Source organism: Convolutriloba macropyga, chromosome 10 (genome assembly GCF_964194025.1).
Source record: "Convolutriloba macropyga chromosome 10, txConMacr16.3, whole genome shotgun sequence".
NCBI lineage: Eukaryota > Metazoa > Xenacoelomorpha > Acoela > Convolutidae > Convolutriloba > Convolutriloba macropyga.
This window is the reverse complement of record NC_134477.1, coordinates 28,902,603-28,928,666: the sequence shown is the minus strand read 5'-3', so window position 1 is coordinate 28,928,666 and position 26,064 is coordinate 28,902,603. Positions and strand designations below refer to the sequence as shown.

General features: G+C 37.1%; 1 protein-coding gene across 1 annotated transcript in view; it reads right to left on the bottom strand.

The window, feature by feature from the left end:
- Positions 1 to 2,197: 2,197 nt before the first annotated feature.
- Positions 2,198 to 26,064, bottom strand: part of LOC142348413 (glutamine synthetase-like) — a 104,223-nt gene continuing 80,356 nt past the window's right edge. The window contains exons 5-9 of the mRNA XM_075399769.1: positions 6,107 to 6,186; positions 5,917 to 6,025; positions 3,627 to 3,784; positions 3,072 to 3,309; positions 2,198 to 2,676 (exon numbers count right to left, since the gene is read on the bottom strand). Of these exons, the coding sequence (XP_075255884.1) occupies positions 2,417 to 2,676; positions 3,072 to 3,309; positions 3,627 to 3,784; positions 5,917 to 6,025; positions 6,107 to 6,186 (845 nt within the window). The 3' untranslated portion in view covers positions 2,198 to 2,416. The remainder of the gene's footprint in view (positions 2,677 to 3,071; positions 3,310 to 3,626; positions 3,785 to 5,916; positions 6,026 to 6,106; positions 6,187 to 26,064) is intronic.

Genomic DNA, 26,064 nt, shown 5'->3' with positions numbered 1-26,064 from the left:
CACTTTCTGTTTCGGCGTGACTGAAATTACTACTCCAATTTGAATTCAAAAATGATAAAAATATGTGAATAGATCTAAAAAGCAGAGGTGGCAGATTGCCAGAAAACCGCCGCAACAGCTTCGTAGATCTGCAGTCTCAAAAAACGTCAGACAGACCGAAAAAAAAATTTATTCTTTTCATTAACGGATATTTTGATTGAGAACCTGTATAAATTTTTGCTGCCTCTATTAGCAGTTCGCATCTAACCTTCATTTAGAGTGACACACATTCGCTTGGCCTCATCTCTTTGAATTAAAGTAAACAATTTTCAATTTCAAAGTGAGGAAGTCATTTTTGAGATGAGGTAAGTCACGTGTGAACAATAACTTAACCACGCGAATGAACGACAAACTCGCTCAACTGTGAGTGAAAAATGTCGTCACACACGCAGTTAAGTTGGAATTGCATTAACGAGTGAACAAAAAGCAGATTTGCAGTAATTGTGACGTCATATGGTCGTAACAAAAATCTTGAAATAAAAAACATAGCAGGACAAGTTCTGACCTACAATTCAAAGAATTTTCATTGACTAAACAAAACCTAGACCTAGAACAGACTATGAGTGAATCGGGAAACCATCTCTAAGAAAATCAGATAAAAAACAGCAGGACAAGTACTGGTGTACAATTCAGAGAATTTTCATTGACTAAATGAAAAATTAGACCTAGAACGGACTGCGAGTGAATTGGGAAAATCATTCTTAAAAAATCATAAAATTTAAAAATTAGAAGCTCAAATTCAAAAGGCCACATGTGAACAAAACACTAGCGAGAAAGAGCAATTTGGTTCAATAAAAAACTAGGCCTAGAATGAAGTATTAATGGATTGGGAAAACCAATTAGAAAAAATCCGATCGGTAAATCAAAAAAACAGTAAAAATCAGAGTGAGATTGCCGCATGTGAACAAAGAATCACCAGCGAGAAAGCGGAATTTCGTTCAAACACCATTTCCAAACTCTAAACTTAGAGTAAAAAAAAATTTACACCGCGAAACCACCCGCTTTTTCGCTCCACTTTGTTACGGCGTGACTAAAAGCACTACTCCAATTTCACTTCAAAAATGATGAAAATATCCAAACAGATCTAAAACACAAAGCTAGCAGATTCCCTAGGATCGCCGCAATACCTTCGTAGATCTGCAGTCTCCAAACATGAAAAAAGACAGACCAAAAAAAATTTTAATCTTTTTTCATTAAATTAAAGGCTGAGATCTTATATTTTGATTAAGGATCTGTAAAATTACTGCTGCCTCTATTAGCTGCTCTCAAATAACCTTCATTTAGAGTGACACACATTTGCTTGACCTTCTCTTTGAATTAAAGTAAAAAAATTAATTTCAAAGTGAGGGAGTCATTTTTGAGAGTGAGGTCAGTCAAGTGTGAATAAAAACTTTATCACGCGAATGAACAAAATAATCGCTCAAATGAGCGCGAACAATGACGTCACACAAGCAAGTTAGCTGAAATTGCATGAACGAGTGAACAAAAAGCAGATTTGAAGTAATTGTGACGTCATATGGTCGTAAAAAAATCTTGATGACAAATTAAAAAAAAAACAGGACAAGTCCTGACGTAAAATTGAAAGAAATTTCATTGATTAATCAAAAACTAGACCTAGAACGGCATATGAGTGATTTGGTAAAAGCACTTAAAAAATCAGATCAAAAAATTTTAAGAAACTGAAAATCAATGTCAAAATGCCACATGTGAACAAACAATCCAAAAAATAGAAAAAAGACAGATAAAAATCAAAGTGAAATTGTCGCATGTGAACAAAAATTCATTAGCGAAAAGGCGATTTTTTGTTCAAGCACCGTTTTCTCAATCTACTTTAAAATTAGAGCGAAAAAATCAAGCCGCAAAACCGCTACCTTTTTCGCTACACTTCCTGTTTCGGCGTGACCAAAATCAGTACTCAAATTTGACTTCAAAAATCATAAAAATGTGTGAACAGATCTTAAAAAAAGACAGCGCTCCAATACAATTCAAATTCTTTGAATTGTAAAAAACCAAGAGAAGGCCAATAATAGCCTCATCTATCGCTTCGCGGCTATTAAAAAGACAGCGCCCCAATGCAATTAAAACTCTTTGAATTGTTTAAAAAACCACGATGTCCCCGACATCAGCCGCTATCGCTTCGCGGCAATTAAAAACGAAGTACAATATCAAATTTAAATTTCTAAGATACTGATATTTTTGATTCACTGATCGTGCTAACAATTCATACATACAAGAATTACAAATGATTAATATTTTCTAATCAATAGCAGCATGGCAGCAGGAATTATTCAAAGGCAGGATATATCAACTCTGCCCTTTGAATTTAAAGAATTTAACTCTGCTTAAATAATAGAAGTTTTTCACTGATAGAACGCCATTAAATCAGTTTCCAATATTTTTTCTTTTCTTCGTCAAAAGTTGTCACTTTACAATCGGTTTGTCGTTTTCCCTCGCAGTACCAACGGGTGAATTCTTCTCCAAACATGGAATTCAACTCTGCGTCCTTCTCGAATTCCTCAACTGCTTCTAGCAGATTCTTGGGAAGGACTATAGATGAGGACTCGTCTTTGGTGTTAATTCCCATGGGACAAGGTTCTAGCTTGTTTCTAAGTCCATCCAAACCCGCTGCCACAATTCCTAGAATTCCAGACATGTGATAATTTCTCCATGGCAAAATAAATTAACAACGTGAATAATAATCAGATATAGATAGTCATATTCTGTCTGAGGAAAAAGTTTCCAGTTTTCTAGTAAGCAAACCGTTTTCATTCTTAACATAATAATTGTAACCGAGAAAATAAATTGTGTCAACTTCTAGTTTTACAATCCAGCGGATGGCTAATTTAAACCGCAAGCATCATTTTTTAAATTTAAGGGAGTCAAATTTATCTACAGTTGCAGGCTGCTCGCATCCGCAGAAAAGATTTCTAGGAAATGGGTCCCTCGGTGGAATATAACTATCTATTTGCTCACGCTTGGTTATGAGCTAAAAAATTTGTTCATATGGAGAAATAAAAGTTCCGATTTCAGACCTGCAATAACGAGATAGGGATTAGCTGCCCCACTGGGAGTTCTACACTCGAAGTAGGTACCGCTCTTGGATTCATTCTTGCATCGGATGAAAGCATCTCTCCTGTCCAGCGCCCAGCCAGACTTGCGGGGCGCCCAGCTGCCGGGCACTATTCGACGATAGCAGTTTGCAGTTGGACACACAAGAGCACACAGAGCACGTGCGTGTTTCATTATCCCAGCCGCCCACCAATGCGCAACCTTTATAACGCAAATGATTAATCTTTTCTTTAAAAGTTGCCATTAAATTAGACAAACATGCCTTTAACATCATAGAAGCCTTTATTACATTATGGTACATTCAATTGGGGGAGTGGCTAAGTGACATGACCACTAAGCTCTGAGGGGGAGGGGCTATAATTGAGAGACCCTCAGAAACATTACCGTAGGAATTATCACACTTTTGAAATGATACTCCAAATATCTGACAGAGAAATCGTCTTCCTGAGTTCAGAAAGCTAAAGATGTCCTTCAGTAAAAGGGGCTTCCGCGTCTCGGCCTAATCAAGTTGTCATTACCTGCGAAAAACCATTAGGGTTGCTTGGGTCGTACATGACGTTGTTCTTGTCCGCATCCCAGAGACTGTGATTGAAGTGGCCACTGTTAGTCACTAACTGCTGACCCTCAACACTCATATCGAAGGGCATCGACATAAAAGTAGCATGCAGCATCATGTCTAGAATATGTAAACATAACCAACTAACGTCGGGCGAATTGCTCTCAAACGACCGGCGAGCGGTTGACTTCGTGAGTAGCTAGGCACGGTTTAATTAAGGTGGCGTAAGTGAGCGCAGCGGGGGTGCAACCGTTGGCTGATGAGGTGGCAATAGGGGGGAGGGGGGTCAATCTCTAAGAACAGTTTCTGTGAATCGCATATTTGAAGACTAGTGAGCTGAAAGGCTCTAAGAGCATTTAATGCAAACTGGGCGCTACCTCTTTATTCCGTTTCTGAAGACGAAAGTCAAATGGGTCAGACGAAAAATCGGCCAAGCGAAAAATTGCACAGAAGAGACAAACAGGATTAATATATTTGCTACAAATTGCTTATGAGAACAATTAACGATTTCTCAAAAAGTGCCTGTGAAGTCATTCATCATAAAAACATTTCTAGTGTAACTTATTGTTAATGAGGATCAGAGGTGATGACATTCCGCCACATAACAGCAGCTGAAGTGCGGCATCAACAAAGAGAGAGAGAGAGAGAGAGAGAGAGAGAGAGAGAGATAAACCGTGAACAAGAAAGAGAAGGAAAGAAACCAAAACAGACAGAGAGAAAGAGCTAGGAAAATTTTTCATGTTGGGATTCGACTCTGCACCTTTTAGTTTGCTAGCCTTGTTAGCAATTAAATCAAATATAGAAGAAACTGATAAGTGCAAAATTTAGAGGAAAAGTTTCCAGATTCTACAGTGAAAAAAAGGTTCCAAACCATTTTTGTCTCTGGAGTTCTGACATGTAATCCATTTGCAAGACTTAAAAAGTTTCGTTGGCCAGTAATGGTCGTTAAACTCGGGACAAAAAATACTGAAAAATTTTGGAAACAACTACAATTTTTAAAATCTTGCTAAAATTCAAGATAGTAATATCTTAAGAACAAATTCATTGTACCAAAAGACTATCAAGTATCCCTGTTTCAAGCCTGAAATAGTTTCACTGGCTAAAAGATCCATACACTTGGAACATGGTAAAAACTTTCTAAAAATTTGAAAATTTTAAATTTTATCGAAAATCACTAATACTGGAAACGTAAAAATATTGATCACCATCCCATTAACTAGAGAAACTATGGAACCGCAGTTCAGAACCATAGAGCCCTGAGGAGGTCCCAGGGCCTCTGGTGGAGGAAAACTTCAAAAATATTTTAAAAAATTCCTTAAATTCAAATAAAAAATCTTGAAAAGCAACATCTAAACTATCCAATAAGATATTATCAAACCCTAGAGGAAGATCCGTGGCTCTTGACGCTCAGAAAACCTGAATAATGACTACAAATGTCAAAAAAATGAAAAATGGTTAAAAATTAAAAAATGCTAAAATTCGTGATGTTAAAATCTTGCAAGACATTACATTACATCTAGAAAATCTACAGTAACCTTTTTTAAACCCTAGATGAGGTTTCGTTGCTCTTGAGGCTGAATAAACCTAAACAAACGACAAAAATTTGACAAAAAAATGCTTAAGTTCGTGATGGAAACCATTCCATTACCCCCAAAAACTATGCAGCAACCTATTATTAAAACCTAGAGGAGGTTCCTTGACACCTAAGGCTGATAAAAATCAAATAGCAAAAATTTGTAAAAAGCTTGAACAAAATTCTAAAATAGTATAAATTCGCGTGTTTTTAGCGAGCGGTTGTTCGTCAGTAGCTAGAAACGGGGGTGGGGGTGCACCGAGGGCTGCATGGGGGGTGGTCCAACGTTTGAGTGGGGGTGGGGGTAACAGTGCGTGACGGGGGGTGGGGCAATAGTGGGGGTGGGGGGTCAACAGTGGAGGGGTCTTCAACCTCTTAGCACCGCCCTTCACACCATAAGTATAAGTCTCCAAAACAGTTTGAGCTGAAACAGAGCTGAAAGGCTCTGAGAGCACTTAGTGCCCGCTACCTGTTTATCACGTTTTTGAGGATGAAAAGTCAAAAGCGTCAGACGAAAAATCGGTCAAGCGAAAAATCGCATAAAAAAGACAGACAGGACCAATATAATTGCTATAAACTTCGTTTGAGAGCATTTAATATTTTGAAAACAAGATTGATATCAGATAGGAAAATTCGTATTTCAAATAAACAGTGGTACAGAAAAATAAATCTTATTTACCCCAAGCAGTCTCCTTGACACAGCTGCGGAGTAAGAATCCCTCATCGCCAGCCTTCACTCCAAACTGAGGGCAGAGAGTGATCTCGTTCTGAGCATCTCCTAGCTCAACCTGAATCAGTCAATCACAATTTTGTATGTTCTGGATGATACCACTGTGGATGAAAATTCGTTATTTTTATTTTCAATTTACCTGGTATGTTCTGCCCACAATGCCAGCTTGTTGTAATCGCCGATGAACTTCAATGTGAAACTCTTCAACTTTCTTATGTTCTGAAACAGAATAATGACAAAATCAAAAATGAAGAACTCCCTTCAATAATTCAATTTGATTTGCAGCGCCGACAGCAAAATTACTATTCTTGGTAAAACACTACGGCTTCAAATAATTAGTGGCAGTTAGACAGCAAACATTGAACTTGAATGCATTGCATATGAAAGCAACAAAATTAGGATTTAACTCAATAACCGTTCGTTAAAAAATTAAAACCAATTATTATCAAGACAGCTCCAGCCAGCGAGTAGCACAGGAAGTTCCTACAAAACCCACCAAAAAAAAGATCTGAAGAGAAAGGAAGAAAAACATAACCGACTAACGTCGGGCGAATTGCTCTCAAACGACCGGCGAGCGGTTGGCTTCGTCAACAGCTAGCCACGATTTAGTGACCTCAGGGCGCTACCTCTTTATCCCGTTTCTGAATACGAAAGTCAAATGAGTCAGACGAAAAATCGGCCAAGCAAAAAATTGCATAAAAGACAAACAGGATTAATATATTTGCTACAAATTGCTTTTGAGAGCAATTAACAACGGTTTCCTAAAAGTGCTTGTTAGATCTTTTATGATTAAAAAAAAACCTTCAACTATAACTCATTGTTAATGAGGATCAGAGATGGTGAAATTACGCCACATAACAGCAGCTGAAGTGGGGAATCAACAAAAAGAGAGAGTGAGAGAGATAAAACGTGAACGAGAAAGAGAAGGAAAGGAACCTCAGCCGATAGAGAGCGATGGAGACAGGATTATATTCCAAGATTGGATTCGACACCGCACCTTATAGTTTTCTAACCTTGTTTATAAATAAATCATTTGGAAAACTGAAAAAGGCAAAATTAAAAAAGTTGTCATTTTCGCAATTAAAAAATCAGAACCATTTTTTGTCTCGAAAGCTCTGTCACCCATCTCCGAGACTTGAAAAGTTTCCTTGGCCAGTAATGGTCGTTAAACTCAGAAAAAGACAAAAAAAGTATTGAAAAATTTAAAAAAATTGCAAATTTTAACGAAATCTTGCTAAAATTCAAGACATTTACATCTTAAGAACCAATTCCTTGTCTCAAGAGACTATCCAGTATCCCTGTTTCAAGCCTGAAATAGTTTTACTGGCTCAAAGATTCATACGCTTGGAACATAAAAATTTTCCAAAAATTTGAAAAGTTTAATTTGTATCTAAATATTACTATAATTGGAGTCATTAAAAAAGTTGATCACAATCCCATTTACTCTAGAAACTATTCAGCAGCTTATTATTAAACTTGGAGGACGCCCCAGAGCCTGTTTGCCGGAAAAAAGTTAAAATCATGAAAAACTGCAAACATTTTAAAAAATTGCTTAAATTCGTGATATTAAAATCTTGAAGAACATTCCATTACATCTACAAACTTTGCAGTAAGATATTATCAAACACTAGAGGAAATTCCGTGGTTCTTGAGGCTAGAGAAACCTAAAAATGACAAAAAAATTACAAAATTTAAATAAATATAAACAAAAATAACAAAAAATTGAAAGTTTTATAAAAAAAAACATTGCTAAAACCTGTGATATAAAAAAGTAGAAATTAATCCATGACCAACAAAAATTTTCCAGTAACTTATTATCAAACCCCAACGGAGGCTTTTTTGACCCTTGAGGCTCAAAATATCAATAATGACTATAAATAATAGAAAATTGGAAAAAAAGGCAAAAAATATCAGAAATATGATAAAATTCGTGATGTTAAAATCTTGCAAGACATTCCGTTTCATCTAGAAACTATTCAGTAACCTATCTTTAAACCCTAAAGGAAGTTCCTTTGCTCTTAAGGCTGAAAAAAAATAAAAACCGACAAAAAATTTAAAAACTTGAAAAAAAGCAAAATTGACGAAAAAATAGCAAAAATTTGTGACATTAAAAAGTTGAAAAACTATTCCATGACCATTAAAAATTTGCCAGTAACTTATTATCAAACCCCATAGGATGTTTTCTGGCCCCTGTGCCTGGAAAGACCTGAATAAGGAAAAAAAATGTCAAAATTTGAAAATTGCACGTTTTGTCAAAAAAATTGCTAAAATTCGTGATGTTTAAATGTTGAAACCATTCCATTACCACTAAAAACAATGCAGTAACCAATTATCAATCCCTAGAGGAGGCTCCTTGATACCTAGGGCTGATAAAAAACAAAAAATGACAAAAATTTTCAAAAACCTTGAAAAAAGCTTTGCAAAATAGTATAAATTTTTGTTTTTAGCAAGCGGCTGTTCGTCAGTAGCTAGTCATGGGAGGGGGGGGGGGGGGGGGGGGGGGTGCACCGGGGCTAATTGGGGGGGGCAACACTGGAGTGGGGGCAACAGTGCGGTGAGGGGGGTGGGGCAATAGGAGGGGGGTCAACAGTGGGAGTGTCTTCTACGTCTAAGAACCGCCCTTCACACCATAAGTATAAGTCTCCAAAACAGTTTGAGCTGAAACAGAGCTGAAAGGCTCTAAAAGCACTTAATGCCCGCTGGGCGCTACCTGTTTATCCCGTTTTTAAGTACGAAAGGTCAAAAGCGTCAGACGAAAAATCGGTCAAGCGAAAAATCGCATAAAAAAACCGACAGGACTAATATAATTGCTACAAACTTCGTTTGAGAGCAATTAATCAAAAAAATGCAATCCAGACAAGCCAATAAAAAGACAAAGTAAAATTTAATTAATGATCACAGTAGTATATCGTGAGCAAGAGAGAAGGGTGTAAAAGGATGTACCTATGTATTAACATTAGGTATAGCCCATAATCCCCCAAATTCCAAAAATGTACCTCACAGCATGATACCCACGCTGTTCACACGAGGGGGATTAGCAAGATAATTCCTTAATATTAAATTAGTAAGGTCATTTACCCATTCACATATTGCACTTTAATAATGTAAATGTCCAAAGGCGTTCCTCACAGCATGACACCCAAACTGTTCACTCAAAGGGGATTAGCTAGGTAATGTTTTAATATCAAAATAGATCGGATGACTCACGGCTTACGTGATTTTCAAAAGTGTACCTCACAGCATGATACCCAAGCTGATTGTCAGCAGATCAGGGGGGTAAAAGGATGTACCTATGTATTAACAATAGGTATAGCGCATTTTCCCTCAAATCCCAAAGATGTACCTCACAGCATGATATCCAAGCTGTTCACCCGGAGGGGATTAGTAAGATAATCCCTTAATATTAAATTAGTAAGCTCATTTACCCATTCCCATATTAGACTTTACTAATGTCATATCCCAAAGATGTACCTCACAGCATGATATCCAAGCTGTTCACACGAAGGGGATTAGCAAGATAATCATTTGATAACAATTGAGGATGACTCATTTACTCTTCTAGTTTTACTCTTCTATCATTCTGCTCAAAGTCCTTTCAAGCAGCAGCTGCTCAGCAAAGCAATTCAAAATGAAGAGAGTCAGTATTAAAAAAATCAAAGTCAGTAATAGAAACGGGATAAACCCATAAAGCCCAATTTAAGATGTCCGGTATTTGAACTTTGCTCCCATAAGTTTGAGTTACTATCTATAATGCTTATTCGTATTGATACTATACCCTGTAGCTTCTCACTGAGAGACAGGAGTATGTTCAATTACGAAATGACATCAAAATAAATCGCACAAAAATTTTTATACAAAATCAATTTTTGTTGATATTTTCTTTTCTTTCAATCCCAATAGAGTTACGGGAATCAACGGCGGCTATTTTTCCGGCAATCTGCCGGGTATGTCTTTAATTGCTCTTGAAGGAAGTTTGAGACAATAATTGTAGAAATGTCTATTTTTGAAAACTTTTTCGCTTGACCTTGTTTCTTCTAGTACCTTCTTTCCATTTCCATTCTTGCGTGATTTATCGATGCTTGTTTTGTTTGATTTTTTTTTCAGAGTTATTTCAATCGTGAACTTTCAGAAATAAAGTTTTGTTGCTAAACTGAAAACCGATCGTGGGAGAAGACTGTTCATAGCGCGTGTAGGTTGCTGTCCAAAAGTGTAATCTTGGATATCGCCGTTTCGAGCCCATCCCTCTGAAGGTTTTGCATCATAAAATATTCTCTAGTCTTTACCCCCTTCTAAATTGGTTGCCTAGCCAGGCGTTCGAGAGCCATTCTACTGAGGTCAATCGGTTTATGTTTTGTGGGAGCCATCAGTAGTAATAGTTAAGCAAGAGTGGGGGGTAAAAAGACGTACATATGTATAAAGATTACGTAAAGCCCATTTTCCCTCAAATCCCCAAGACGTACCTCACAGCATGATATCCAAGCTGTTTAACCGGAGGGGATTAGTAAAATAATCCCTTAATATTAAATTAGTAAGCTCATTTACCCAGTCCCATATTAGACTTTACTCATGTCATATCCCAAAGATGTACCTCACAGCATGATATCCAAGCTGTTCACACGAAGGGGATTAGCAAGATAATCATTTAATAACAATTGAGTATGACTCATTTACATTTACGTACGACTTTTCAAAAACGTACCTCACAGTATGAAAACCAGCTGTTCACACAAAGGAGATTAGCTAGGTAATGTTTTAATTTTAAGTTAGATAGGATGACTCATTTACAGTTACGTACGAATTACGTGATTTTCAAAAGTGTACCTCACAGCATGATACCCAAGCTGATTGTCAGCAGATCAGGGGGGTAAAAGGATGTACCTATGTATTAACAATAGGTATAGCGCATTTTCCCTCAAATCCCAAAGATGTACCTCACAGCATGATATCCAAGCTGTTCACCCGGAGGGGATTAGTAAGATAATCCCTTAATATTAAATTAGTAAGCTCATTTACCCATTCCCATATTAGACTTTACTAATGTCATATCCCAAAGATGTACCTCACAGCATGATATCCAAGCCGTTCACACGAAGGGGATTAGCAAGATAATCATTTGATAACAATTGAGGATGACTCATTTACTCTTCTAGTTTTACTCTTCTATCATTCTGCTCAAAGTCCTTTTAAGCAGCAGCTGCTCAGCAAAGCAATTCAAAATGAAGAGAGTCAGTATTAAAAAAAATCAAAGTCAGTAATAGAAACGGGATAAACCCATAAAGCCCAATTTTAGATGCCCGGTATTTGAACTTTGCTCTCATAAGTTTGAGTTACTATCTATAATGCTTATTCGTATTGATACTATACCCTGTAGCTTCTCACTGAGAGACAGGAGTATGTTCAATTACGAAATGACATCAAAATAAATCGCACAAAAATTTTTATACAAAATCAATTTTTGTTGATATTTTCTTTTCTTTCAATCCCAATAGAGTTACGGGAATCAACGGTGGCTATTTTTCCGGCAATCTGCCGGGTATGTCTTTAATTGCTCTTGAATGAAGTTTGAGACAATAATTGTAGAAGTGTCTATTTTTGAAAACTTTTTCGCTTGACCTTGTTTCTTCTAGTACCTTCTTTCCATTTCCATTCTTGCGTGATTTATCGATGCTTGTTTTGTTTGATTTTTTTTCAGAGTTATTTCAATCGTGAACTTTCAGAAATAAAGTTTTGTTGCTAAACTGAAAACCGATCGTGGGAGAAGACTGTTCATAGCGCGTGTAGGTTGCTGTCCAAAAGTGTAATCTTGGATATCGCCGTTTCGAGCCCATCCCTCTGAAGGTTTTGCATCATAAAATATTCTCTAGTCTTTACCCCCTTCTAAATTGGTTGCCTAGCCAGGCGTTCGAGAGCCATTCTACTGAGGTCAGTCGGTTTATGTTTTGTGGGAGCCATCAGTAGTAATAGTTAAGCAAGAGTGGGGGGTAAAAAGACGTACATATGTATAAAGATTACGTATAGCCCATTTTCCCTCAAATCCCCAAGACGTACCTCACAGCATGATATCCAAGCTGTTTAACCGGAGGGGATTAGTAAGATAATCCCTTAATATTAAATTAGTAAGCTCATTTACCCATTCCCATATTAGACTTTACTCATGTCATATCCCAAAGATGTACCTCACAGCATGATATCCAAGCTGTTCACACGAAGGGGATTAGCAAGATAATCATTTAATAACAATTGAGTATGACTCATTTACATTTACGTACGACTTTTCAAAAACGTACCTCACAGTATGAAAACCAGCTGTTCACACAAAGGAGATTAGCTAGGTAATGTTTTAATTTTAAGTTAGATAGGATGACTCATTTACAGTTACGTACGACTTACGTGATTTTCAAAAGTGTACCTCACAGCATGATACCCAAGCTGATTGTCAGCAGATCAGGGGGTAAAAGGATGTACCTATGTATTAACATTAGGTATAGCGCATTTTCCCTCAAATCCCAAAGATGTACCTCACAGCATGATATCCAAGCTGTTCACCCGGAGGGGATTAGTAAGATAATCCCTTAATATTAAATTAGTAAGCTCATTTACCCATTCCCATATTAGACTTTACTAATGTATTATCCCAAAGATGTACCTCACAGCATGATATCCAAGCTGTTCACACGACGGGGATTAGCAAGATAATCATTTGATAACAATTGAGGATGACTCATTTACTCTTCTAGTTTTACTCTTCTATCATTCTGCTCAAAGTCCTTTTAAGCAGCAGCTGCTCAGCAAAGCAATTCAAAATGAAGAGAGTCAGTATTAAAAAAAATCAAAGTCAGTAATAGAAACGGGATAAACCCATAAAGCCCAATTTTAGATGCCCGGTATTTGAACTTTGCTCTCATAAGTTTGAGTTACTATCTATAATGCTTATTCGTATTGATACTATACCCTGTAGCTTCTCACTGAGAGACAGGAGTATGTTCAATTACGAAATGACATCAAAATAAATCGCACAAAAATTTTTATACAAAATCAATTTTTGTTGATATTTTCTTTTCTTTCAATCCCAATAGAGTTACGGGAATCAACGGCGGCTATTTTTCCGGCAATCTGCCGGGTATGTCTTTAATTGCTCTTGAATGAAGTTTGAGACAATAATTGTAGAAGTGTCTATTTTTGAAAACTTTTTCGCTTGACCTTGTTTCTTCTAGTACCTTCTTTCCATTTCCATTCTTGCGTGATTTATCGATGCTTGTTTTGTTTGATTTTTTTTCAGAGTTATTTCAATCGTGAACTTTCAGAAATAAAGTTTTGTTGCTAAACTGAAAACCGATCGTGGGAGAAGACTGTTCATAGCGCGTGTAGGTTGCTGTCCAAAAGTGTAATCTTGGATATCGCCGTTTCGAGCCCATCCCTCTGAAGGTTTTGCATCATAAAATATTCTCTAGTCTTTACCCCCTTCTAAATTGGTTGCCTAGCCAGGCGTTCGAGAGCCATTCTACTGAGGTCAGTCGGTTTATGTTTTGTGGGAGCCATCAGTAGTAATAGTTAAGCAAGAGTGGGGGGTAAAAAGACGTACATATGTATAAAGATTACGTATAGCCCATTTTCCCTCAAATCCCCAAGACGTACCTCACAGCATGATATCCAAGCTGTTTAACCGGAGGGGATTAGTAAGATAATCCCTTAATATTAAATTAGTAAGCTCATTTACCCATTCCCATATTAGACTTTACTCATGTCATATCCCAAAGATGTACCTCACAGCATGATATCCAAGCTGTTCACACGAAGGGGATTAGCAAGATAATCATTTAATAACAATTGAGTATGACTCATTTACATTTACGTACGACTTTTCAAAAACGTACCTCACAGTATGAAAACCAGCTGTTCACACAAAGGAGATTAGCTAGGTAATGTTTTAATTTTAAGTTAGATAGGATGACTCATTTACAGTTACGTACGACTTACGTGATTTTCAAAAGTGTACCTCACAGCATGATACCCAAGCTGATTGTCAGCAGATCAGGGGGTAAAAGGATGTACCTATGTATTAACATTAGGTATAGCGCATTTTCCCTCAAATCCCAAAGATGTACCTCACAGCATGATATCCAAGCTGTTCACCCGGAGGGGATTAGTAAGATAATCCCTTAATATTAAATTAGTAAGCTCATTTACCCATTCCCATATTAGACTTTACTAATGTCATATCCCAAAGATGTACCTCACAGCATGATATCCAAGCTGTTCACACGAAGGGGATTAGCAAGATAATCATTTGATAACAATTGAGGATGACTCATTTACTCTTCTAGTTTTACTCTTCTATCATTCTGCTCAAAGTCCTTTTAAGCAGCAGCTGCTCAGCAAAGCAATTCAAAATGAAGAGAGTCAATATTAAAAAAAATCAAAGTCAGTAATAGAAACGGGATAAACCCATAAAGCCCAATTTTAGATGCCCGGTATTTGAACTTTGCTCTCATAAGTTTGAGTTACTATCTATAATGCTTATTCGTATTGATACTATACCCTGTAGCTTCTCACTGAGAGACAGGAGTATGTTCAATTACGAAATGACATCAAAATAAATCGCACAAAAATTTTTATACAAAATCAATTTTTGTTGATATTTTCTTTTCTTTCAATCCCAATAGAGTTACGGGAATCAACGGCGGCTATTTTTCCGGCAATCTGCCGGGTATGTCTTTAATTGCTCTTGAATGAAGTTTGAGACAATAATTGTAGAACTGTCTATTTTTGAAAACTTTTTCGCTTGACCTTGTTTCTTCTAGTACCTTCTTTCCATTTCTATTCTTGCGTGATTTATCGATGCTTGTTTTGTTTGATTTTTTTTCAGAGTTATTTCAATCGTGAACTTTCAGAAATAAAGTTTTGTTGCTAAACTGAAAACCGATCGTGGGAGAAGACTGTTCATAGCGCGTGTAGGTTGCTGTCCAAAAGTGTAATCTTGGATATCGCCGTTTCGAGCCCATCCCTCTGAAGGTTTTGCATCATAAAATATTCTCTAGTCTTTACCCCCTTCTAAATTGGTTGCCTAGCCAGGCGTTCGAGAGCCATTCTACTGAGGTCAGTCGGTTTATGTTTTGTGGGAGCCATCAGTAGTAATAGTTAAGCAAGAGTGGGGGTAAAAAGACGTACATATGTATAAAGATTACGTATAGCCCATTTTCCCTCAAATCCCCAAGACGTACCTCACAGCATGATATCCAAGCTGTTTAACCGGAGGGGATTAGTAAGATAATCCCTTAATATTAAATTAGTAAGCTCATTTACCCATTCACATATTAGACTTTACTCATGTCATATCCCAAAGATGTACCTCACAGCATGATATCCAAGCTGTTCACACGAAGGGGATTAGCAAGATAATCATTTAATAACAATTGAGTATGACTAATTTACATTTACGTACGACTTTTCAAAAACGTACCTCACAGTATGAAAACCAGCTGTTCACACAAAGGAGATTAGCTAGGTAATGTTTTAATTTTAAGTTAGATAGGATGACTCATTTACAGTTACGTACGACTTACGTGATTTTCAAAAGTGTACCTCACAGCATGATACCCAAGCTGATTGTCAGCAGATCAGGGGGGTAAAAGGATGTACCTATGTATTAACATTAGGTATAGCGCATTTTCCCTCAAATCCCAAAGATGTACCTCACAGCATGATATCCAAGCTGTTCACCCGGAGGGGATAAGATAATCCCTTAATATTAAATTAGTAAGCTCATTTACCCATTCCCATATTAGACTTTACTAATGTCATATCCCAAAGATGTACCTCAAAGCATGATATCCAAGCTCTTCACACGAAGGGGATTAGCAAGATAATCATTTGATAACAATTGAGGATGACTCATTTACTCTTCTAGTTTTACTCTTCTATCATTCTGCTCAAAGTCCTTTTAAGCAGCAGCTGCTCAGCAAAGCAATTCAAAATGAAGAGAGTCAGTATTAAAAAAAATCAAAGTCAGTAATAGAAACGGGATAAACCCATAAAGCCCAATTTTAGATGCCCGGTATTTGAACTTTGTTCTCATAAGTTTCAGTTACTGTCTATAATGCTTATTCGTATTGATACTATACCCTGTAGCTTCTCACGGAGAGACAGGAGTATGTTCAATTACGAAATGACATCAAAATAAATCGCACAAAAATTTTTATACAAAATCAATTTTTGTTGATATTTTCTTTTCTTTCAATCCCAATAGAGTTACGGGAATCAACGGCGGCTATTTTTCCGGCAATCTGCCGGGTATGTCTTTAATTGCTCTTGAATGAAGTTTGAGACAATAATTGTAGAAGTGTCTATTTTTGAAAACTTTTTCGCTTGACCTTGTTTCTTCTAGTACCTTCTTTCCATTTCCATTCTTGCGTGATTTATCGATGCTTGTTTTGTTTGATTTTTTTTCAGAGTTATTTCAATCGTGAACTTTCAGAAATAAAGTTTTGTTGCTAAACTGAAAACCGAACGTGGGAGAAGACTGTTCATAGCGCGTGTAGGTTGTTGTCCAAAAGTGTAATCTTGGATATCGCCGTTTCGAGCCCATCCCTCTGAAGGTTTTGCATCATAAAATATTCTCTAGTCTTTACCCCCTTCTAAATTGGTTGCCTAGCCAGGCGTTCGAGAGCCATTCTACTGAGGTCAGTCGGTTTATGTTTTGTGGGAGCCATCAGTAGTAATAGTTAAGCAAGAGTGGGGGGTAAAAAGACGTACATATGTATAAAGATTACGTATAGCCCATTTTCCCCTCAAATCCCAAAGACGTACCTCACAGCATGATATCCAAGCTGTTTAACCGGAGGGGATTAGTAAGATAATCCCTTAATATTAAATTAGTAAGCTCATTTACCCATTCCCATATTAGACTTTACTCATGTCATATCCCAAAGATGTACCTCACAGCATGATACCCAAGCTGTTCACACGAAGGGGATTAGCAAGATAATCATTTAATAACAATTGAGTATGACTCATTTACATTTACGTACGACTTTTCAAAAACGTACCTCACAGTATGAAAACCAGCTGTTCACACAAAGGAGATTAGCTAGGTAATGTTTTAATTTTAAGTTAGATAGGATGACTCATTTACAGTTACGTACGACTTACGTGATTTTCAAAAGTGTTCCTCACAGCGAGAAAACCAAGCTGTTCACACAAAAGTTTTATATTTAAATTAGATATGGAGACTCATTTATAGTTACGGACGTGATTTTCAGAAGTGTACTCCACAGCATGATAACCAAGCTGTTTTACTGTGTTGTTTCAAATTGAAGTTTCAATTTCCTGATTTCAGAAAAAAGTTGTATTATTGTTTTGAAAATGTTCATTTCTTATTTTTTTAGCGAATCAAACAATCTGTCAGATCTGATTTTGGAATGTTGATGCTGAGAAACATTATCGATTCATTTTGTCTTGGTTGAACATAAGCAGCCTAAAAAGAATGCAAAATGCTCCAATTGTTCCTTTACTTCCTTCAACATCTTTTCTTTCAACACTTCATTCAGATTTAGATTAGGCTCCTAACACGGAACCATCAACATTTAAAACGTTAGTAACTGATAACAATTAGGAATTATCCTTTGAGGTGGATTGCACTAGAGTAACAAAAAAACACAGACTACTAGCTTGACACTTCCACAGGATTTGTGGAGAACTTTAGAGGCAGCTAGACATCATAACCTCCACCTAGCCGAAGAAAAAGTCAACAATTAATTGCTTTCTCTCCAAACTTATTTTCAAACCATTGAAAGAATTCGAAAAGAACAAGTGTTTCACCCGTTGAAAGACAGCAAAGGTATTATGTTCCCGTACTCTCGTGATATAAAATCACTACGGTGTTTGGTGGGTAGAAGACATGTTCTCCAAGCATGCCGAATCATTTTCTAAAATACCAGAAGCCTTCAATCTGCATTATTTCAAAGACCTTATTCTTCCTCCGATCCAGGAAAATGACAATGATGAGAGTCAAAATATCCCTTTCTCGAACTACATGTGTTCTCCAGTCTAAGTCTTAATAGTGAGATAACTCGCTTGTGTACGATGCTAAAATCTCCCTCACGTGACTAAATATAGAAAACTCATCTTGGACATCACGTGATGTTACTAAAAATAGAAGTGAAATAACTATTACGTCAAGATGCACACTTAATTTTCATTGGTTACGAATTATTTTATAAGATCTCATTGGATACGAAGTTTATTTTTCGCAACTGTTCTGGTTCTTACTTAAATTTCATTGGTTCAAGATATCAAGCCCTTTCTTGAAGACAATTCATTCATTTGCTTCTTTCCAATTTCAATACTCAGTTACCTTGTATACTCAATTTTTCTGCTTTAAAAACACATTTTTTACTTACTTCACATTCTCACGCCACAGATGGATCAAAGCTCTGTCTCTCCTAACTCCAAAAAACAATTCTCCTTTCCCATCCGCAAACGAAAATACAAAGGAAAACCAGTTGTTCCCTCGCCACAGTTGGATTACCATAATGAGAGCATGTTTTCTCTATCTAAAGACATCAACGATAAAAAAGACAACACCGACTCAAAAACAAATGAGGAGCACGATGGAAGAAACAACTGTTGGTTCTTTCAAGAATACGGTAACCAGAAAATTCAAATCAGCATCCCAGAGGAAACCATCAACACAAACTCTAACTGGACTCACTTGAAAGTATTTCGAGAAATTGTGGAAAGTGAATATGTTCTGCATCAATTTCTGATGCTATCGGCCAGAGAATTGAAGCTTGTTATTGAAAAGATACCTGAGATGATAAAAGAAGCACTACTGTTCGAACCTACCGTAGGTACTGCGAAGCTGGTGATTGACGAAACTGTATTCCAAACAACTGATGAAGGATAGAGGAAAAACAAAATTCGATGTGTTCTGGGAGGTGAGTGAGACTGCTCGACAGAGAGTGTGTGTGACTAGAATATTTTTCCAAGATGATCCGAATCAATGTTATTTCACAATCAAGCTGTTCACACGAGGGAGTGAAAAGGTCAGTTTTAGAAGGAAATGCTTTTTCGGTCCGAATTGGGGAGATGGAGAAATTAAACAGAATGAGTGATGAAATTATTTCAAAGCTGAACAAGGTCAAAAACCTAAAAAGATCGCAAAGTGCAAAAAAGTAATTGTAAATTTTTTATTTTAAAATTTTTGATAATTGCATTCAATCACTTTGAAATTTAATGTTCCAGTACAGTTGCTTGATATGAACATTGAGGAAATTGCAGCGTTAGAGAAAGAAATCAGTAAACTTTTTGTTAGAAATACAAAACGCAAAAATTATTTTTGGCTGTCTGTCGTAGCTTGGACAAAAGTGTAGATCTCCATAAATTCAACAGAGAAGCTCCGTTTGGGGGACTAATAGGAGTTGGTGACTCAAAGTTAGAAAAACTTTTCAAATGGTCAAAAATTTTTCGATTACATGCTACATTTCATGATGCCGAAGGATACCTGAAAACAAATCTAAATATCGGCCCTGGATATTGTTACATGGTTCCATTTTCAAATTCTATATTGAATTTTTTTTTCTTGGGACATATGACAGGTCTTGCATATTGTTGAAAATCTGTGGTCGTACTTGCTATCGAACAGCTTTTTTGTCAATATTTCAGTGCTCAGTTGTAATAGTACTGCTTCTGTTTTCAATTATTAATCTTATTTATGCTAGAACTTGTGACGAACGAACAGTTTGGATTGCTATTCTTTCAAGAGCCAATGGTTATATACTTCCTAATCCCAGAACATAAAATGAACAAAATCATTTCAACAAACGAACGAATTCTGATGTATCTTGTTGGTCCTTCCGGATCTGTAAAAACTGTTTTTATCAGTGATATGCTACAAATGAAAACTTTTCAGCCATCATTTGATCGAATTTTATACTTTTATAAGCTTTTTCAGCCAATTTACAACACAGTGATTCAATCATTTGCAGACATAGAATTCATTCATGGTGTTGACTTTGATTTAATCGATAACTTACCCGCTGACGGCACTAAATATTTACTTATATTCGATGATTCATTGGACATTCTTTCCAAGTCGGAAAAATTCAACTGAATTGGGACAGCGGGTAGAATTCGAAACCTAAATTGTGTATATATCAAGCATAACCTCTTCCACAAAAACAAAACTGGACGTGATGCCGAGCTGCAGATTACTCACATTATTTTGTTCAGATCACCGAGAGATGTGCAGCAAATTGATATCTTGGGAAGACAGCTAGGTCTCGGAAGACAACTAAAACAGCGGTATGATGATGCAACACAAGAACCGTATGGTCATCTCATGATTGATTTGAGACAATCTACACCTGATTTGTTGAGATACTGTTCAAATGTAACATCATTTCCCTCAGAATTCTTTGCACCGAACAGTCGTGCTCGTATAAGTGATATTAATGATAAACGCACAGAACTATTATACTATGAAGCTCTTTCGGAATCTCAGCAAGAAATTTCAACCAGTTTTCCTTCTACATTGTCCTAAAGAGTTGATCAGATTTCTCTGTGAGTGACGACTATTGACTCCTTAATCTGGTCTCCTTGGCGGTGGGCATCAATAACATTCTGAACAAATGTCTCAAAGCAGCGCCGGGGAGTGTAATGGAGAAACCAGAAAACGTCTTTTAGGATAACACCTTTTTCCAGATAAAATAACAAAAATGGTGTGGTAACGGGTCCTCGTTCAAGCTTGAAACTGGAAATAAGCATTTTTCTGGGTCTGGGTAGCAATTTGTTGCGTTCTGCAATCTCTTTCATGTGCTCTCCAACGTCATCTCGTCCAACTTCACAATTCTTGAAAATTGGAGGAAAGTCTTCAAAGTAAGGATACATTTCCTCAGGAACTTCAAGACTGCAATCGACTACACCAAACAGTTCTCCACGTTTGATTTTCTCAATGAGCGAGTTGCTGGACATTGATGGTTGGAACGGATAATTTGACTTAGAAAGTCTTTAACCCCATTTGTGTCTGTCCGCCATTTCTTACATTGACACTCCCAGATCTCTTCAACATTTAACACCAATCCTGTCAGGTACTCTCTTCTATCATTGTCACGTTCTCTTTGCTTCAATCGAGCTTGTTTTGTTTCTTGTGTGTGAACTGGGTTTGTATTTTACAATTGGGGTGAACCTGTTGGAAGTAGTCCATGACCTGCTGTTCAAAGTAACTTCTCCAGTTCCTGTTTGGATGGAATTTTGCAGTCTCTTCACTGTACTCCCACTTAGTATATGGTCCTGTTGGCATCTCTTGTCATGGAAAAAGGGTACAGTTGACTGGCATCTATTCCGACAATTGACTTGCAAACGTTTTCTGACTCGCGGATCTCTGTTTCACCAAATCTTGCATACCTTGTAAAAATAATTGAGGGTCCCCCAGTCAACCATTTCCGAATGTAATTATCATAGTCTTTATCTTTCTCACAAAGCGGAAAGAAAGCTGCATCTGTTGACGAATGAAGGAACCTGTTTGCCAAGTTGGGAAGAGTGTAGCCCAACTTCAACATGTCTACTTGTCTTGAGTGGTAAAAACTGATCATTTTGTTCATAGCCTCAAGTGTAGGTTCGACATCTTTGTTATTGTACCACATGAGGAAGTCGCTAAACGTCTGCATGCCTTCTCTTTCTCATATATTTTAGAGCTCCAAGTAATTTTCTTCGGCAATTTTTGTGGAACTTTCTTGAGTCTCAACTTCTTCAAAATTTCATCTTGTTCCATTCCACCGTTTTTCAATTGCACGAACTTATCGTACTCGACCGAAAGAACGTTGTGGTTCTTCAACTTGCTCCAAAAGCTGTCGATTGGCGGCAGTTGGGATACATTCAACTTCTCAATATTGTCGAACCGTTCATAGGGGTAAAACCTTTTTCTTCACTCGCTCTATAGGCTTTTAGGAAGTCGCTCCTCCCAGGAAGTTTAAAATGTCCAGAAACTGTAGACCAAGAAAATTCAAGCCAATATATTTATTTCCCATTCGAATCACTTTAGGAACAAAGTTTTTTCTATTAGGTGGTGCAGAAGATACTCTTTGATTAAGTTCAAATCGTACCTCAAACTGTTGAACCCAAACACAGGAATGGTGCTGTAATAGTTCTCAAAATCTTCTCAATTTTGATAACATCTTGAGCTCGCATCTCAGTCTCTGAATTTTAAGGTCTTCGTCTTCCTCGCCGTCAGGTTCCGCCTCGTTGTCAATTAAGTCTTCCGCTCCGGTGTGTACCGGCTTGTCTTTCACTGGAACCCATTGTCGAACAGTTCAATATTTTTCTTCCAATTCCAGCACGAAATCATTGAGTTTTTCCTTCATTAGAAGTGTGCTCTTTTCTGCTATATTAGTCAAGCTGGATACAAAATCACGGATTAGTTGAAGCGGATCTTCGTTGCAAATAAAAATTCTCTCGGAGAGCAGATTCGAAGATATTGACACAATAATGGGAACGTTTTCCTATCCACGAAGTCAATTCTGTGTTTCTGAGTGTATTGTCGGGGACTGTTATTGACTCGGAATCGAATACGATACGATTAGAAAACAATCTCAGCTCCTGCGGAACATTAATATTTACATCTTCCAAGTGCTCGAAAATAGTTTCTGATAGCTGATAGGCACCTGAGGGATAGTGGTGTTTTGTTATCACTGAGCAATTCCTCATGTGGACTTCCAAATTATTTGATCTATCGAAAAAGTGATCGCATATGTAACACCGGTACTTTTTGAGGAACTTGTTGATGTCTGCTGTTCAACTAATGTGATTTTCAAATCTCAGTAACAAAGTTGTCTTTATGCGTTTCATCGAGGAAGGACGAGTAAGTTCAGCAAACATTTCAGCTTGTTCCTCAAAAAATATTGAGTAAATTTGAATATTTCTGTCAACTTGAGCCTCAAGAACAGGAATATCGTTTTCATGAATTCCTGGAAAGGTTTCGTCATCTCTCCTTGTCGCTGAGAGAAACATTTGCATCAATTCCATTGTATTTTGTTGTAGCTCATTGTTGCCATGTAGTTCATAGGCCAGTGCACGGAACATACACAAGTTGTCCTGGTGAGGTCTTTTTTCACAGTCAGACACAAAACATTTAACCATTCGATTCCTCAGTAATGATGATGGAAATGATTGTTCTATGCATCCTAGCGGAACACCATTGAGGAGAAATACAGAGAAAGTGACATTTGTAACGCATTAAAACTTCCACTTTGTGTCTGGACGTTGATTAATTAGATTTGGTAAAATTTCATCTTCTCTCAGCTTTGATTTGATATAATTGAGATCTGAGTCATCAGAGAGAACCATGGGATTTAAGAATACGGGGTTGTTATCTGCTGCGTAGTAGTAGCGAAATCCTTCAGGATTTTGCACACTCTGCAGCACGAATCCAAATGAAATATTGATTTTTGCTGAACTGGGTAACTCGTTGTAAACACAATGCAATTTGCCGATCACTGTTTCATGGTTGATCTCCATTATATTGAAGTTGTGAACTTTCTTTATGGACAATTCAAGAACCGAGTCTCGGAGAAAGTGTTGAACCGTTTGAAGTTCACTATGAAGAGCGGGAGAGTCTCCATAGATAGATAAGTCAACATCATCGTAAGCCACTGGAACAGAATGCTGGTGATTGTTTCGTTTATGATGAAGTAGTTGATATGTGGAGAAAGTTGAATTGCAGCTGCCACACAATAACTTCTTCTTTTGAATGATAGACGGTGCATGTTTAGAAGCAATGTGACGCTGCAGTTTCTCGTCGTCCGGAAATGACTGGGAGCATTGTGAACATCTTTTTGCATGAAGCTTCTGATGTCTGCTCATATTGAATTTCAAAATAATCTTACCGCAAGAACTGCAAAGTTCTGTTTGGTCCGACTTTCGAGGCATCTCTGAAAAAAAAATTAAATTGTAAGATTAGAAGTGAGAAAGGAGGAGAGAAAAAAACTGTTAAAATGAAAGTTGCGATGAAATAAAATGTTTTTCAGAAGTTTTAATGATTATTATACTCAACTGCACTCAATTATGTAAATCAGAAAAATGAAATGGAAACGGAAATGAAATGTCCTTTAATAAATATGACGTAATTGTGACGACAAAATGGCGTAATTGTGACGTTATTATGACGTAAATATGACGACACTATGACGTAATTGTGACGACACTGACGTGATTGTGACGACAGAATGATGTAATTGTGACGTTGTTATGACGTAATTATGACGACACTATGACGTAATTGTGACGACACTATGACAAAATTGTGACGACACGGACGTGATTGTGACGACAGGATGATGTAATTGTGACGTTATTATGACGTAATTATGACGACACTATGACGTAATTGTGACGACACTATGACGTAATTGTGATGACACTATGACGCAATTGTGACGTTATTATGACGTAATTGTGACGTTATTATGACGACACTATGACGTTATTATAACGACACTATGACGTTAATGTTATGTGCCATAATGTAATTGTGATGTTAGTAATTGTGATGATAATATAGTGACTAATTGTCTAGTCACGTGAAAATTTTTTGATCATTAAAGGTTTTTTTAACCAGTAATTGGGTATTCATTCTTATATCCCAAAAACAGGCTTTAATAAAAGCAAACTTGCCAGTCTATGTTTGGATTTGCAAGCGAAGTGAAGTGTTGCGTTATCTGCTATTGGGGTAAAAATTGGTCGGCTAAAATGGTTTAGTTTAAATACAGGAACAAAGGAAGACTTCAATCAGTTTACTTTTTGTGCTTACCCGCTTCAACACAAATTGTTCAACTTGAAACTGGCAACAAGGAGAAGGAAACAAAGTCTATCTGAAAATAAATTAAAAAAACAAAATAAACTGGAATTTTGATCAACTGATTTTTAGAAGTTGTTTTGAAATAATGAATAGGAGTAAGGGTGAATGTATGAGTAATCCAAACTAATTTGTTAATGAGGAATTATCTCGCTAATCCCTTTCGTGTGAACAGCTTGGGTATCATCCTGTGAGGTACAGTTTTGAAAATCACGTAAGACGTACATAACTGTAAATGATTCATGCTATCTAATTTAATATTAAAACATTGCCTAGCTAAACCCCTTCGTGTGAACAGCTTGGGTATCATGCTTTGAGGTACGTCTTTGGAAATTTACTTTATTAAAGTGTAATTTGGTAGGGGGTCAATGACCTTATTGATTAGATGTTAAGGTACTATCTTGTTAATCCCGTTCTTGTGAACAGCTTGGGTGTCATGCTGTGAGGTACGTGTTTGGAAATTTACTTTATTAAAGTGTAATTTGGTAGGGGGTCAATGACCTTATTGATTAGATGTTAAGGTACTATCTTGTTAATCCCGTTCTTGTGAACAGCTTGGGTGTCATGCTGTGAGGTACGTGTTTGGAAATTCACATTATTAAAGTGTAATTTGGTAGGGCGTCAATGACCTTACCAAATTGATGTTAAAGCACTATCTTGTTAATCCCCTTCGTGTGAACAGCTTGGGTGCCATGCTGTGAGCTACGTCTTTGGAAACTGACATTAGTAAATTGCACTCTTGGAAAGGGTAAATGAACTTACTAATTTATTATTAAGGGATTATCTTGCTAATCCCCCTCGTGTGAACAGCGTGGGTATCATGCTGTGAGGTATGTCTTTGCGAGGGAAAATGGGCTATACGTAATCTTTATACATATGTACGTCTTTTTACCCCCCACTCTTGCTTAACTATTACTACTGATGGCTCCCACAAAACATAAACCGACTGACCTCAGAAGAATGGCTCTCGAACGCCTGGCGAGGCAATCAATTTAGAAGGGGGTAAAGACTAGAGAAAATTTTATGATGCAAAACCTTCAGAGGGATGGGCTCGAAACGGCGATATCCAAGATGACACTTTTGGACAGCAACCTACACGCGCTATGAACAGTCTTCTCCTACGATCGGTTTTCAGTTTAGCAACAAAACTTAATTTCTGAAAGTTCACAATTGAAATAACTCTGAAAAAAAATCAAACAAAACAAGCATCGTTAAATCACGCAAGAAGGGAAATGGAAAGAAGGTACTAG